Below are 16,964 nucleotides of genomic sequence, written 5' to 3'. Positions count from 1 at the left end.
ACTGCCAGGTTCTTATCACCTGATTTGCTACTTAATAGGACTTTAAACTTTTTACGAACATTTTACCTGAATGATTTAAACATATAGTTCCTTCTCTAGTACATAGCAACGAGACAGGCTTTGTTTGGGGTAGAAACTCTGTTTCCAGTATACGGAAAGATATATCTGTCTTACAACATTTTGATTATATACTGGGTGACACTCTTAATGTCCTTTCATCACTTGATGCTGAGAAGTAATTTGACCTGGTAGTGTGGGATCATCTTTTTGAAATCCTACACTGTTATGCCTTTCCCCTTCAAATGATCCTCCTCAATATTTTTTACTCTTCTTCTACTTCCAGAATACTAATAATTTTATCTCAAAATATATTACCATTTATAGAGGCACTTGGAAAGGTTGTCCACTTTCGCCTCTTTTATTCACAATCGTTTTGGAACCTTTCGCCATCTCCCATTTGGGCATCCACACGGGTCACTTTTCATGCATTTCAGCTCACCACCGTAAGGGGTGGCGAGCTAAAATGCTAATATCACGTCCATCGGCACTAACATTTGAATACTGTCGGCGGGTGCGATGGGGGCGGGAGGGAAGGACGGAAATTTTTAATCCAGCCCATTGACTCATTTTTACATCCTCACGTTATTTTTTTAAAATTGTATACTAGACTCGACTCCTTTTATCAATCATATTAAAGACCAAATGGAAAGCTGATTATGTACATTTGACTTGTGATGTTGAGTTTCTATATACGAATATACCACACATAGGAGGCATTAATGTACTTAAGAATTATTTGAGTCCTGATATTTTTACTTTAGCACAGTGTAACTTTATTCCATTCAATTTATATTCACACATAACTATTTTTCACTTTTGATTCCAAATTGTATTTACAGAAGCATGGTAGCGCCATGGGCACCAGATTCACCCCAAGTATTACAAATCTATATATGGGACCCTTTCACAGACTTACGTCTGGGAGGGACCCTTTGGGGCGAACCTGATGATCTATGGTCGGTACATTGATGACATGTTCTTTATTTGGGAAGGTGATGGGTTTTCCACACAATCATTTATTCATTATTTAAATGACAACACTTTTGGTTTGACATTTATGAACACTAAGCACCCCACAAGAATTAGATTCTTGGACATTGCCCTCCAAGTAGAAGGGAACAGTTTGGTTATCTACACACACAAAAAATATGTCGATTGCAGTAAGTTTCTTAACTTTAATAGCTGTCGTTACAAACCCTGGCTATTGAACACTCCAAAGAGCCAATACCTAAGAATCAGTCATAATTGTTCAAAAGATACACAATTTATACAACAAGTTGATGACCTGACAGAGGCATTTGTTGCACAGGGCTATCCAAGAGGCCTTTTGAAAAAATAATTAAATGAGCTCTAAATACAAAACATAATAATTTATTCTGTATCCAAAATGCAAAAACGAATCAAGTCCAATAAAAATTAGGCCATAGTTTTATCTCAAATTTAAAACACAATCAAATGAATTATTAAAAAAAATATATATTTATTAAAACATGATAATGTGCTTGTGAACTGCTTAGAAGAACTAAGAATTATTTTCCAAAAAACAAGTAATCTTAAGAATTTACTGGCTCCAAGTCACTTTAAAGCAGGGCTGGCAAAACCAGTCCTCGAGATCTACCAACAGTTCACATTTTCCAGACCACCTAGCTGGTGCACAGGTGTAGTCATTACTAATTAGGATGTGCTGCATTCATTCCTAACTGACAATTCTACAGATCTCCGAGAGGCCTGGAAAACATGAACTGTTGGTAGACCTCTAGGACCGGTTTGGCCAGCTCTGCTTTAAAGGATCAACTTCTTTAAAAAATCCTGCTACTATGAATAGCTGGATAAGTTCTCGTACTATCATTAAAGGATGTTATAACTGTGGTAAGACCAAATGTATTACGTGTAGCCACATTTTGAACAGAAGCGCTGGATTTGATTCTAGTTAAGATCAAAAACTTCATCAAATGTCAGAGTTCGTTAGTTGTTTATTTAATCACTTGTGTATGCGGGGCACAGTATATAGGAAGAACAACCCGCACACTGAATCTGAGGTTCCTGTAACACAGACGTAATGTTCTACATGTGGAAATAACACATAGCTTATCACGTCACGTAAACTTTAAGCATAAAGGGGGTGTTAATGTTTTATTAGTGCAGGGTATAGAACAGACAGAAAGTACAGACAGAGGAGGAAACAGATTCAATCAACTATGTAAAAGGGAAGCTCTCTGGATATTTTCTGTACATACCATGTCCCCTGTAGGTCTCAATGACACAACTGAGATGAACAACATCTAATTTGTGTGACATCCAGATATCAAAACCTTTCCCTCCCCCTTTCTTTCTCTTTCACAGAATTTGTTTGGAAACCATAACATCCATCGCTCTGAGTATGGAATATAAGGTATCAATAGCTAGCTAAATAAAAATAAATGATTATTATGGAACATTACATATATATATATATATATATATATATATATATATTGCTCTTAAAGTGGTGGAAGTTATGAATAATAGATGACCAATGAGTATTAAAGATTGAGTAATTTTATTTTCTGAAGAAAAGTTGGAGTATCGCTGGAGGATTGAACCCGGGTCTTACTGCGCATTGTAATAGCGCTTTAGTCCACTAGGCTATTTAGCCCACTGAAGAATTATGATCTTGTAATTTAATGTTAAAGTTGAAAAAGAAAAAGTCAAACTAGATAGCTGTAATGTGTTCATGAAAAATTACATTTGTATTTGATGCACCAATGATTTGAATAAATGATGATACTTGACCAGATAAGCTATTTATATAATGGAGGATATGAAGAACATATAATTTGATGAAAGAAAAAATTATTTACCAAAGCCCCACAGGGGGATCGACTGCGGACCTCTATGGTCAGTATTACCAGCGTTTTAACCAACTAGGCTATTTAGCATATAGAGGACTTTAGTTGCTGGAACTGAATGTTAAAGATTATTATATCTATCTATCTATATGAATCAACAATGAAGATATATAGAAGTATGCTTTTTATATACGTTGCTTATTAAACTAGCAATTTCTCAATGATGCCATGTTTATAATACTATTTCTAGAATGATAAGATTTACTTTATATTAAATGGATATTAATCACCTCCACATGTGAGTTGCTTTTGAATACATTCTCCAGGTGTGAGCATCACCTTAATAATGAACTGAGACATTTGATTGGACACTGATGCCTTTAAAAAGGTGACTACCTGGAGTGCACAATACTAACATTCCTTCTGAAGAATACGCCAGAACGGAACAGTGGCGAAACGCGTTGACGGACGGCACCCTCACACCTACTGCACTCCTTTTGCTAATTGCCACCATACAGCACGGAGACAGACAGGAGTACGTGAGCTGCAGCCTCCCTCCCGCTGCATATTGCAAAGTACTTGCTACACACCCCTACACCCGAGCAGCTCAATGGAGCATAGGAGACTTTATATCCAGGACGGCTATAGATACAGCTGGTGAGAATAACTAATGTGAGCGTGAGGTAGCAGCATACCGCTGGCTGACCATTCACTAACTGAACACTGCGTTCTTACTGCCTGCGATAGGTAAAGCTATCTGTCACTGTTTATATCCATGAAATTCTATGGAACTGGAGCTTATTAATCAAGTATTGCTGAGGAGAGTTTGCCGCATGTATTAACATTTTGATACATCAATCTTATAATTGAACTAATGCGGTTATAAAGGTCACACATCTAACTCTATGGAATATGCTTATTTTCCATGTAAGGTATATTATACGATAGGCATACCTGTATAGCTGCAAAATATACGAGTACAGGTTGAGTATCCCATATCCAAATATTCTGAAATACGGAATATTCCGAAATACGGACTTTTTTGAGTGAGAGTGAGATAGTGAAACCTTTGTTTTTTGATGGCTCAATGTACACAAACTTTGTTTAATACACAAAATTATTGAAAATATTGTATTACATGACCTTCAGGTTGTGTGTATAAGGTGTATATGAAACATAAATGAATTGTGTGAATGCAGACACACTTTGTTTAATGCACAAAGTTATAAAAAATATTGGCTAAAATGACCTTCAGGCTGTGTGTATAAGGTGTATATGAAACATAAATGCATTCTGTGCTTAGATTTAGGTCCCATCACCATGATATCTCATTATGGCATGCAATTATTCCAAAATACGGAAAAATCCGATATCCAAAATACCTCTGGTCCCAAGCATTTTGGATAAGGGATACTCAACCTGTATATAGAATTAGAAAAATATATTTGATACCTTATGCAATTAGAGATTTAACACATCGATCAAACTACGGTTTGTGTATACGGATTTACTACCCGACAATTTGGAAAGATTATTGGCAGCGATTTGGAAATCATGGACTCATGGTTTTCCCGACTTCCACCATCCTGAACGCCTCTTGCAGTCACTGCCACCACAATGAAATATCTTGGGTCGGTGAGATTGCAAACTCATATTACATTTTAAACAGGGCATATTTTTCTCAAGCCCAGAGAAAACATGTCATGGAGGAGGCATCAGGTTCATGGCCAAAGTACAAGGAGGCATCGGCCACCTGTGCACATAATGTCTGGTACTGTCCTGAAATTACACGTTTTTGGTACAAAGTCCACTCATTCATTAGACAACTGACAGGAGTATCTGTATTTAACTGGAAAGACTTTATGTTAGTGGATCTTTCTGAATAGACATTTCCCTCATATTGTCCTTCCCCGCTTCCATCTTTAATGATTTTGGTCACAATTGCCAGAAAGGCTGTATTACAAAAATGGATCTCCAAGCAAACCCCTACATTGAGTAATGTTACCCAGGAATTACTATTTTATACTCTGACAGAAGATCAGACCTAGTAGATATTGAGGAGGGCGGAGCTAAATTTCATGAGCGCTGGAGCCTATGAACCTTATTCAGTAAGGATTGTAAAATCTGCTAATCGCAATCTGGCCGATTATGGAACGACTGCGCATGCATTAGCAAAGTGACAGAAATGATGTACAGATCGTGAGCGCAACGCAGCTGCTGTTTGACTAACAGGAAGTTGGCATTTCTGAGCGGAAACCTGTTTTCTGGCTGTGTCTGAAAAAATGCAAGCGTGCCCAGGCGCTTTTAAGGAGGGCCTCTGACGTCAGTGATGACCACTTCCAGCGTTTGTTTCGCAAGAATTGTGTATGACCTTGCCTGGCGTAGATAGGAAAAATCTACGATGTTCCGATAATTGCATACGGTTTTGTGATTAGCCCGCATATTGCGATGCATTCACAATTTCTGCAATGGGGGTTTTCAAAATCTTTCTCTAATGGGCAAAACCTTGTGCACTGCAGGTGGGTCAGATGTAACATGTGCAGAGAGAGTTAGATTTTGGTGGGTTATATTGTTTATGTGAAGGGTAAAATAGGATTTTAAATACCTACCGGTAAATCCTTTTCTCGTAGTCCATAAGTGATATTAGGGAAACATTAGTACGATGGGTATAGACTGGGTCCTAAGGAGCCAGGGCACTTTACACTTCTTCAACTGGGTGTGCTGGCTCCTCCCCTCTATGCTACCTCCTACAGGCAGTTATAGGTAAAACAGTGCCCGAAGGAGAAATGACATACGTGAGAGAAGGAACATAACAATAAGTGGTCGGTTTTACACACCAGTACACCATAACATAGACTGGCCAGCAACACCTGGCAACATAAACAGCAACAGCTGAACAGGTAACACATAACAGAGAACCTGCAGGAAAAGTCACCATACAGAGGAGGGCGCCCAATATCCCTTATGGACTATGAGAAAAGGATTTACAGATAGGTATTTAAAATCCTATTTTTTCTAGCATCCATAAGGGATACTGGGGACACATTAGTACGATGGGGATATCCCTAAGCTTTCAGAATGGGCGGGAACATGCCCAAACTGGGTATCCTCTTTGGCCAGGGTATCGAACTTGTAGAACTTCACAAAGATGTTCCTCCCCAACCAGGAAGCCGCTCGGCAGAGTTGCAGGGCCGAGACTCCACGGGCCGCTGCCCAGGAAGACCCCACCGATCTTGTAGAGTGGGCCTTCAGAAACTGTGGAGCAGGTAAGGCTGCCGACACATAGGCCTGATGGATAGTAAGCCAAAGCTAACGAGCAATGGACTGCTTAGAAGCAGGGCAACCCTTTTTCTGTGCATCCTACAGCACGAACAAGGAATCCGTTTTTCTGATCCGAGCCGTCCTCTTGACATAGATCTTCAAGGCTCGCACCACATCCATTGCCTCCGGAGGGGCAGACGTGCCAGAACTGGATGGGTTCACAATAGTTCGATTCAAGTGAAACACGGAGACTACCTTCGGCAGGAGCTGCTGTCTAGTCCTGAGCTCCGCTGTTCTCGTAAAAGACCAAGTAAGGACTTTTACACGATAAGTCCCCCAATTCCGAGACACGCCTAGCAGAAGGTACTTGTCTTCCACCATCATCAGAGGTTCAAACCAGGAGGACTGCAGAAATCTTAACACCACATCCAAATCCCAAGGTGCTGTAGGCGGCACAAACGGAGGTTGTATGTGAAGCACCCCTTGCAAGAAGGTCTGAACTTCAGGCAACATAGCCAACTTCTTTTGGAAGAAGAAGATTGAAAGAGCTGAAATCTGGAACTTAATGAATCCCAGATGTAAGCCTTTATCCACTCCAGCCTGCAGGAAATGAAGGAATCTTCCCAAGTGGAATGCAGAAAATGTATAAGCATTCCTCACACCAGGAGACATATCTCCACCAGATATGATGATAGTGTTTTGACGTCACAGGTTTCCTGGCTTGGACCATAGTGGCAATGACCTTTTTGGAAAGTCCCTTGTGAGCTAGGATGTTCCGCTGAACTTCCATGCCATCAAACGAAGCCGCCGTAAGTCCGAGCACACGAACGGACCCTGCTGAAGATCCCTTCTTACTGGCAGAGGCCAAGGGTCTACTATGGACATGCCCAGAAGATCCACATACCACACTCTCTGGGGCAAGCAGAATTGCTTGTACTCCGTGATGCCGGATCCTCGAGTACCTTTGGGATCAATGGAATCGGAGGAAATACGTAGACCAGCTGGTAAGGCCAAGGCAACGTCAGTGCATCCACTGCGCACGCCTGAGGGTCTCTGGTTCACGAGCAATAGCAGCGAAGTATCTTGTTGAGATGAGATGCCATCATGTCGATCTGGGGGCAACCCCACCTGTCGATGATCTGTTGAAACACCTGAGGGTGTAGGCACTGGCGTCACAAGGTGGGTGTGGTCTGCAACCAGGTGTTACCCTCCGAGGGGTGACAGCAAAGTACCGGGTCCTGCTCAGTGGCAGGAGCCGGGTGCTGCACTAGATCATAACGTGCTGCAACCCAGCTCCTGTCACAGTGCAGAAGCCAGCACCGCAGATGCATCAGTATCCGGGGGAAGCACGCGTCCCCCGGCCACACAATGTGCAGAAAACGGGGTAAGGACGTGAAGCCACGCACCTGCCACGAAGTCACGCCCCCTTTCACCTTCGGTTGAACCAGGTGTTTTGCAAGTAAGTAACGCCTCTGCGTGTTGGCCCCACTCCCCTGGGTGGAGATCATGGCGACTCAGGAAGTCTGCTTCCCAGTTGTCCACTCCTGGAATGAATATTGCAGACAGTGCTCTTGCATTTCTTTCCGCCCAGAGGAGTATTCTTGATACTTCTCGCATGCAGGCCCGGTTTTTTGTCCCTCCTTGTCGATTGATGTACGCCACAGCTGTGGCATTGTCCAACTGTACCTGAATTGCCTGATCCCGGAGAAGGGAGGACTGAATCAGAGCATTGTAGATAGCCCAAAGTTCCAGGATGTTGATCGGAAGTAGGGCCTCTTGGGCAGACCACCAGGGACACTAGGAATTCCTGTTGTTCTAGGCCTGCGATCACTGCTCTCAAAGTTTCCATCTTGAATCTGAAAACCTTTAGGTAAGGATTCAAGGACTTCAGATTCAAAATGGGCCTCACAGACCCGTCTGGTTATGGCACTATGAACAGACTGGAGTAGTAAGCTTATCCTTGCTGTAGCAGGGGTACTGGAACAATGACTTGGGACTGGACTAACTTTGTGATAGCCAGTAGTAGCGTAACACACATATTTTCCACAGCTGGATTAGAAAAATTGTTGGGGAGGAGCACCGTCGAACTCCAGCTTGTAACCCTGAGAAAAAAGGTCCCTTACCCAGGTGCCCTGGCAGGTACTTTCCCAGATGTGGCTGAAGTGACGTAACCAAGCTCTCACCTCGAGATCCTCCCGGAGTGGGTGGGCACCGTCATACTGAGGATTTTGCGGAAGCTGAACTGGTGCTCTGTTTCTGAGAGCCAGCAACGGCTGATTTCTTAGGTTTACCTCTGGTGCCTTTAGCTGCATACCTCTGGCCCTAGATTGAAATCTGGTGGAGTGAAAGGACTGAGTAGACAGTCCCGGGTAGGTACGTTTAGCAGGCGGAGCCCCGGGGGAAGAAACGTGGATTTCCCAGCAGTAACTTTGGAGATCCATGCGCCCAATTCGCCTCCAAAGAGCCATTCACCTGTTAAGGGAATAGATTCCACATTGCGTTTTGAGTCAGCGTCTGCAATCCATAGCAGTGGTCCTTGCATTTATATTGCCAGTCTCTTTTATGGAGTCACAGAGAACTCTTGTCCTGAATGTGTTTTAGGGAAGTTACCGTAGTAACCAGGGTGATGTCACCCGAGAGACCCTCCTGAATTTGAGTAGCCCAGTAATGAATTGCATGTGTCATCCAGCAACCTGCAATTATTTATGTATTATATTTATTACCAGTTATTTTATATAGCGCACACATATTCCACAGCGCTTTTACAGAGAATATTTTGGCCATTCGCATCAGTCCCTGCCCCAGTGGTGCTTACAATCTATATTCCCTGCCACATGTACACACACACACACACACACACATTCACATTAGGCTTAATTTTGTTGGGAGCCAATTAACCTACATGTATATTTTTTGGATTGTGGGAGGAAACTCACGCGAGTACTGGGAGAATATACAAACTCCACACAGTTAGGGCCATGGTGGGAATTGAACCCATGACCTCAGTGCTGTGAGGCAGTAATGCTAACCATTACACCATCCGTACTGCAATGACCGGTCTTTGAGATACACCTGCAGCAATGTAGATAGATTTCAGTGTGGTCTCAATTTTTCTATCCCCCGAGTCCTTTGCTGTAAAGGAGCCCGGAGCCGGGAGTACCGCCTTCTAAGAGAGGCGAGAGACAGACGTCTACAGCCGGAGATTCTTCCCAGAACTTTCTGCCCTCCTGGGCAAAGGGGAATGTATGCAAAAAACATTTTGACACCTGATATTTCTTATCTGGATTTTTTCAGACTAGCTTAAATAAATCATCTAATTCTTTAGAGTCAAGAAATGTGTAGCCAGTTTGTCTTGAGGGAGCTTCAGCACATCCCTTATAGCTAAAATGAGGGGTTCAATAACCTGTGTAGGAGTGGAATCCCCACTTATGGAATCAACGTCATCCTGTATATCATCATCCGTATCTGATAGAAGTGCAGGTAAAGCACGTTTATGTGGACCTGCAGTAGATAGAGGGATAAGGAACATCAGCAATGGCAGATAGATATGCTACTGCTTGTTGCAGTTCTTGTGTTTTGTGGGCATTTGCAGTGAGCTGAGATGACATATCAGACATCATAGTTTTGATTGCACCCAGCCAGGAAGGCTCGTGACCCTCCCTACGTTCTGTGAGGACTGACTACACTGCTCACATAAAATGGAACCAGCTCAGAGTGGGGAAAATCTGGTGTTACACACACTGCATACAGCAACTTGTGTTTACCATGATGAAAAGTAACACACAACAATACACATACAACACAGACCATTGTTCAATGCAAGCCTGCCCTATTGCATGTGAGAGGAAGAGAATGCACCAGCACACCAACGCCAGAGAGCCCCAGTGAGGCTGTCAGCGTTTTTAAATCATCAAAAACTGATTGTTTACAACGGTTTCCTCTTTAGGAATAAGTAATGTGCACAAATAACGGCTCATCCCCTAAACTACACCCAGTACCAGTGATCCAGCGTGTGTCAGAGTCCAGAGGAGCTGCATGAGGCTGCTGCTGCAGAGGAAGGCACCAAAATGCAGTGGAGCCCGCTCAGATGTAGCTCTGACCCCTGTAATGGCGCCGGAGCTACTGATTATATTTATACTGGCCATGTCACCAAAACATGCTGTAACCTTACATGAATGCTTAGTTCAGCTCACCGCTAGCCAGTTTGACACAGGGGCTATAGCGGATCCCCCAGGAGGGACCCTTATGCCTCACTCATGTGAAAGCAGCACCATGAACCGGGGGACCCCCCCTAGAAGGGCTCCCCCGGTTTCTACTCACCCCCGACATTAACCTTCATAAATCTGTAAGGCATGTGCGGCGTGCTGCGGTTGTGACAGCAAAGGCGCAGTACCCCGCTGAACAACAACCCCTCAGGACGGTGGTCTTGCAGCGGGGAATCGGTTCTGCAACTCGCAAGGCCGGTGATCGCCCCCCCCCCCAACTCCCCCGGCGCAGGTATGCTGTTGCCCAAACATACCGAAATAAACAAAAGTTTAAAATAAAATTAGGAAAAACTCTGGATATAGCAGAGTGCGCATCCTCTCCTGAGGGCACTTTTTTCTAAACTGCCTGTAGGAGGGGCATAGAGGGGAGGAGCCAGCACACCCAGTTGAAGAAATTTAAAGTGCACTGGTTCCTTTGGACCCCATATATTCCCATCGTACTAATGTGTCCCCAATATCCCTTATGGATGCTAGAGAAATACTGGCTGCTTTAATTTTATACTGCAGTTTAGATTTCTGTTTGAAAACAACCCACTTAAATCTAACTCTCTGCACATATTACATCTGACCCACCTGCAGTGCACATGGATTTTCCAATTAGAGGAAGATTTTCCTTTGCGATTAACCTTGAATTAGGCCCATAGACGCCTATATAACATGATGGTCTGTTATTGATGTGGAGAGAAGTGCCGATATCTCCTGCCAGGGACGAACTGGGGCTCCTATCTGGATTGGGCATTTGTAAACTTGCAAGCGCACATCACGGGGGGGTGGGGGGGGGAGGGCACAAGAACACGAAGCACAAGAATGTGCAGCAAATCCACGCCCCCACTTCCATGGAGACGCACACTTTGAGCAGTGGGGCAGCTAAACCAGAGAGCTAGAGGCTGCGTGTGGCCTTCCCATCTGTCTGTGGAACCGGACGAGCCCACCAGCCCTTCTGGAATATGCCAGAGGTGACAGATGGGCAGTCTGGTCCTGTCTACTGCAATAAAGAAATACTGTAAGTTTCATCTGAGTCATCTTTATCAGTCTTATATTAAAGACACACATTCCAATTATCTGCAGTAACTTAAAGTGTCACTGTGTGACTGGAGTGTTGCTACAACCCTGTTGTTTATCAGATCATAGGAATGCTTTACTCCCGTGTGATTTCTGATGTTTATCTAGATACGATTTGCCTGAAAAACATTTCCCACACTGAGAGCATGGAAATGCTTTCTCACCTGCGTGACTTCTCCGATGTCTAACAAGATGTGATTTGTGTGCAAAACTTTTCGCACACTCAGAGCATGGAAATGGTTTCTCACCTGTGTGACTTCTCTGATGTATAACAAGCTGTGATTTGCGTGCAAAACTTTTCCCACACTCAGAGCATGAAAATGGTTTCTCACCTGTGTGACTTCTCTGATGTATAACAAGCTGTGATTTGAGTATAAAACTTTTCCCACAATAAGAGCATGAAAATGGTTTCTCACCTGTGTGACTTCTCTGATGTATAACAAGCTGTGATTTGAGTGTAAAACTTTTCCCACACTCAGAGCATATAAATGGTTTCTCACCTGTGTGGCTTCTCTGATGTATAACAAGCTGTGATTTGAGTGAAAAAGTTTTCCCACACTCAGAGCATGGAAATGGTTTCTCACCTGTGTGACTTCTCTGATGTGTAATAAGCTGTGATTTGTGTGAAAAACATTTCCCACACTCAGAGCATATAAATGGTTTCTCACCTGTGTGAGTTCTCTGATGAATAACAAGCTGTGATTTGAGTGAAAAAGTTTTCCCACACTCAGAGCATGGAAATGGTTTCTCACCTGTGTGATTTCTCTGATGTGTAATAAGCTGTGATTTGTGTGAAAAACTTTTCCCACACTCAGAGCATATAAATGGTTTCTCACCTGTGTGAGTTCTCTGATGGATAAGAAGCTGTGATTTGTGTGCAAAACCTTTCCCACACTCAGAGCAAGGAAATGGTTTCTCACCTGTGTGATGTCTCTGATGTCTAACAAGTTCTGCTTTACACAGAAAACATTTCTCACACTCAGAGCATGGAAATGGCTTCTCAGCTGTGTGACTTCTCTGATGTATAACAAGCTGTGATTTGAGTGGAAAACGTATCCCACACTCAGAGCAAGGAAATGGTTTCTCACCTGTGTGACTTCTCAGATGTGTAACAAGCCGTGATTTGAATGGAAAACTTTTCTCACACTCAGAGCATGGAAATGGGTTTGCACCTGTGTGACTTATCTGATGTCTAGCAAGATGTGATTTGAGTGGAAAACTTTTCCCACACTCAGAGCATGGAAATGCTTTCTCACCTGCGTGACTTCTCCGATGTCTAACAAGATGTGATTTGTGTGCAAAACTTTTCGCACACTCAGAGCATGGAAATGGTTTCTCACCTGTGTGACTTCTCTGATGTATAACAAGCTGTGATTTGCGTGCAAAACTTTTCCCACACTCAGAGCATGAAAATGGTTTCTCACCTGTGTGACTTCTCTGATGTATAACAAGCTGTGATTTGAGTATAAAACTTTTCCCACAATCAGAGCATGGAAATGGTTTCTCACCTGTGTGACTTCTCTGATGTATAACAAGCTGTGATTTGAGTGGAAAACTTTTCCCACACTCAGAGCATGGAAATGGGTTCTCACCTGTGTGACTTCTCTGATGTGTAACAAGCTGTGATTTGCCTGCACAACTTTTCCCACACTCAGAGCATGGAAATGGGTTCTCACCTGTGTGACTTCTCTGATGTATAACAAGCTGTGATTTGTGTATAAAACTTTTCCCACACTCAGAGCATGGAAATGGTTTCTCACCTGTGTGACTTTTCTGATGTGTAACAAGACGTGATTTGAATGTAAAACTTTTCCCACACTCAGAACAGGGAAATATTTTATCACGTGTATGAGCTGCACGATGTTTAACAAAATCAGAGGTATTAGATGAACAGTCATCGCGATTAGAGGGATCAGATGAAGTATCAGCACTGTGAGGTACTGGATGTGTATTTAGAGTACTGGGGATGTCTCCTGGAGAATCCTGTGTGAGGTTATCTTCTATTTTACTATCTGCAGACAAGATGAGATCTCCCTCCAAGGAATTCCTGCTTGTGCCTCCATCTGCTGAAAATAATATAACTATTATAATGCACAGTTCTATATACAGTGCACACATATTACTCAGACTTACAGAGAATAACTAGAAAATCACATTATTCCCTGCCCCGGTGGAGCTTACAATCTATATTCCACATGACACATTAGGGTTCATATATGTCAGAAGCCAATTAAACTACCAGTATGATTTTTGCAGAGTTGTAGGAAACACATGCAAACTGCACACATATAGAACCTTGGTTGGGAACTGAACTCGTGACTAGTGGTGCGAGACTGCGCTGCTCACCACTACATCACCGTGTCACTATTATGAATAATGTTTAGTTGTTACATTTCAGCTTATAACTTATAACCACATTATTACAATTCTAAATGTATCAACAACAAATAAGGACAAATAAAATATTGCCTTCTGCTGCCGCAACAGATGTCATAGCCCCAGCCACAGGGACATGAGATTGGCACATCTCCAATGATTATCTCTCCCCCACATAATGCAGCCTGTGCTGGGTAACATTCCTGAGCCAGTATCACAGAACAGGAATTCTCATCAGCCACATTACTAAGCCACAATATCCATCCAGATTGCCCCCACACATATATACAGGACACTTGTGGGCTGAACTACCAACATCTGCTTCCACACTACACAAAGTGCTCCAGGAGGATATGTATGTTGCAACAGCAGCCTCTATATGGTCCTCTGGTCATCTCCATGTAGAGCAGCCACACCAGATACATGCTACTAAATGAAGCCAACAAGTCAATTATTATAATGACAACTTAATTACTGATGTATGAGATACACGAGAGTGCGGGGAGGAGACAGGTCCGATTCCTGGGCTGATAACACATGGTGACATGATGTGAGGGGACAGCAGGGGTATAATAGGGGCTGATGGCTCCTGATATATGAGATACACCAGAGTGTGGGGAGGAGACAGGTCAGATCTCTGGGCTGGTAGCACAGTGACATGATGTGAGGAGTATAATAGGGGCTGACGTTTCCTGACTCCCACTCTGGGCAGATACATTTCTCTCATTAGTTTGACTTGACAGAGGAGGGTGTAGGGGAAGAGACTTCTGTAGTGACTCAGGAAGGAGAGTATGTGACTCTTTTCTGTAATACGCATTATTACTCACCTGTGCTGATATCTGTAGGGATTTCCTCCTCCTTACACTTCTGATCTCCCCTCACATACATCTCTTCTTCTCCCTCTATATCTTTTGCCTTCATATCAGTCACATACGTCTCTTCTTCTCCCTCTATATCTTCTGCCTTCATATCAGTCACATACGTCTCTTCTTCTCCCTCTATATCTTCTGCCTTCATATCAGTCACATACATCTCTTCTTCTCCCTCTATATCTTTTGCCTTCATATCAGTCACATACGTCTCTTCTTCTCCCTCTATATCTTCTGCCTTCATATCAGTCACATAGGTCTCTTCTTCTCCCTCTATATCTTCGGCCTTCATATCAGAAAGGTGCTCACCCTGAATAACAACAAAATAACACTTTAGTAATGTCTGATTACTTTAAGACTGAACAACAGAATATCACTGAATAAGACACACAGCTTCTCTACAGATCATATAGTGATAGTGTGGCCGGAGACCCTGTCAGCCACAGGTACAATGGCGTCTGCGGCACTGAAGGGTTATTACTCCGTGCCCGGCGCCATTCTACAGAGACAATGAGCGTTAGGCACCCCATTCAAATGTACTAACGGCGTCGGGCGCAGCCTGTTTAAAGATGTGTCTTCATGTTATATCACTGCGCTGTGCGCAGTTGGAGAGTTATATCGTTTTATAATATATTTGTATCCAAGATGCTCTTAGTGACTACAGGATAAGTCATAGCACACTCACACATAGGAAGACATCTATTGTGAGGATACCGTACATCATACAGACACTGCAGTGTCACTACATCTCATGTGCTCCATTTCTGAGGGGACCGTACATCATACAGACACTGCAGGGTCACTGCATCTCATGTGCTCCAATTGTGAGGGGAGCGTACATCATACAGATGCTGCAGGGTCACTGCATCTCATGTGCTCCTATTGTGAGGGGACCGTACATCATACAGACACTGTAGGGTCACTGCATCTTATGTGCTCCTATTGTGAGGGGAGTGTACATCATACAGACACTGCAGGGTCACTATATCTCATGTGCTCCTATTGTGAGGGGAGTGTACATCATACAGACACTGCAGGGTCACTGCATCTCATGTGCTCCTATTGTGAGGGGACCGTACATCATACAGACACCGCAGGGTCAGTACATTTCATGTGCTCCTATTGTGAGGAGACCATACATCATACAGACACTGCAGGGTCACTGCATCTCATGCGCTTCAATTGTGAGGGAAGCAGGCTGGTTATGGCTTGTATACTAGTCTCAGGTAACCAGCGTTAGCAATACATATGGCAGGTAAGCAGGTAACTCGTGCATCATACAGACACTGCAGGGTCACTGCGTCTCATGTGCTCCTATTGTGAGGGGACCGTACATCATACAGATACAGCAGGGTCACTACATCTCATGTGCTCCTACTGTGAGGGGACTGTACATCATACAGACACTGCAGGGTCACTACATCTCATGTGCTCCTACTGTGAGGGGACTGTACATCATATAGATGCTGCAGGGACAACACAACGCATGTGCTCCAATTGTGAGGGTACCGCACATTATACAGACACTGCAGGGTCACTACATCTCATGTGCTCCTACTGTGAGGGAAGCGTACATCATACAGACACCGCAGGGTCACTGCATCTCATGTGCTCCTATTGTGAGGAGTCTGCACATCACACAGACACTACAGGGTCACTGCATCTCATGTGCTCCTATTGTGAGGGGACTCTACATCATACAGACACTGCAGGGTGACTACATCTCATGTGCTCCTATTGTGAGGGGACCATTCATCATACAGACACTGCAGGGTCACCTCTGTTAGCCAGAAGAAGGTCATCTTCCTTGGTCACTGTATCTCACAAGGAACCAGACACCTTACTGAAGAAAGGAAATGGCTTGTTCTACAAACCAAAGTACCAAAGACTATTAAACAGACCAGATCATTCCTAGGTCTTGTTGGGTACTGCAGAGAATGGATACCACATGCTTCTATTTACATGCAAGTTTTGTATGACAGCACAAAGAAAGATGCTCCAATCTACACCACAGAACAAGTTGAAGAAGCAGTTCAGAACCTCAAGGCTGCCATAGCATCTCCACCAGCATTGGGTCTGTCAGACTACACCAAGCCATTTACTCTTTATTGCCATGAGGAAAGAGGTCATGCACTTGGAGTCATTACACAGACGCATGGAAGCAAGCAATGCCCAGTGGCTTATCTTTCAAGCAAACTGGACAACATTATCCAAGGAGCACCCACCTGCATCAGAGCAGTTGC

At 43.5% G+C, this 16,964-nt stretch overlaps 1 protein-coding gene across 2 annotated transcripts; it reads right to left on the bottom strand.

Moving 5' to 3' along the window:
- Positions 1 to 1,220: 1,220 nt before the first annotated feature.
- Positions 1,221 to 15,025, bottom strand: LOC135054645 (zinc finger protein 271-like). 2 transcript variants are annotated; one of them, XM_063957874.1, is made up of 2 exons: positions 14,680 to 15,025; positions 1,221 to 13,542 (listed from the first exon to the last, which is right to left on the bottom strand). In XM_063957874.1, the coding sequence occupies exons 1-2, from the start codon at positions 15,011 to 15,013 to the stop codon at positions 11,540 to 11,542; spliced, it is 2,337 nt and encodes a 778-aa protein (XP_063813944.1). In that variant the 5' UTR covers positions 15,014 to 15,025; the 3' UTR covers positions 1,221 to 11,539. The 2 variants fall into 2 exon arrangements, with proteins under 2 accessions (XP_063813944.1, XP_063813945.1); XM_063957875.1 differs by having other exon boundaries at positions 1,221 to 13,539.
- Positions 15,026 to 16,964: the final 1,939 nt, after the last annotated feature.

Source organism: Pseudophryne corroboree, chromosome 3, assembly GCF_028390025.1.
Source record: "Pseudophryne corroboree isolate aPseCor3 chromosome 3, aPseCor3.hap2, whole genome shotgun sequence".
Classification (NCBI taxonomy): domain Eukaryota; kingdom Metazoa; phylum Chordata; class Amphibia; order Anura; family Myobatrachidae; genus Pseudophryne; species Pseudophryne corroboree.
The sequence above is the reverse complement of the archived record's forward strand: the minus strand, read 5'-3'. Positions and strand labels throughout refer to the sequence as shown.

Excerpts from the sequence above, each read along its gene's own strand:
- LOC135054645 (XM_063957874.1), bottom strand. The coding sequence starts at position 15,013 with ATGAAGGCCGAAGATATAGAGGGAGAAGAAGAGACCTATGTGACTGAT. Across the intron at positions 13,543-14,679 it reads CCCTACAGATATCAGCACAG|CAGATGGAGGCACAAGCAGG; the intron begins GTGAGTAATAAT and ends TATTATTTTCAG.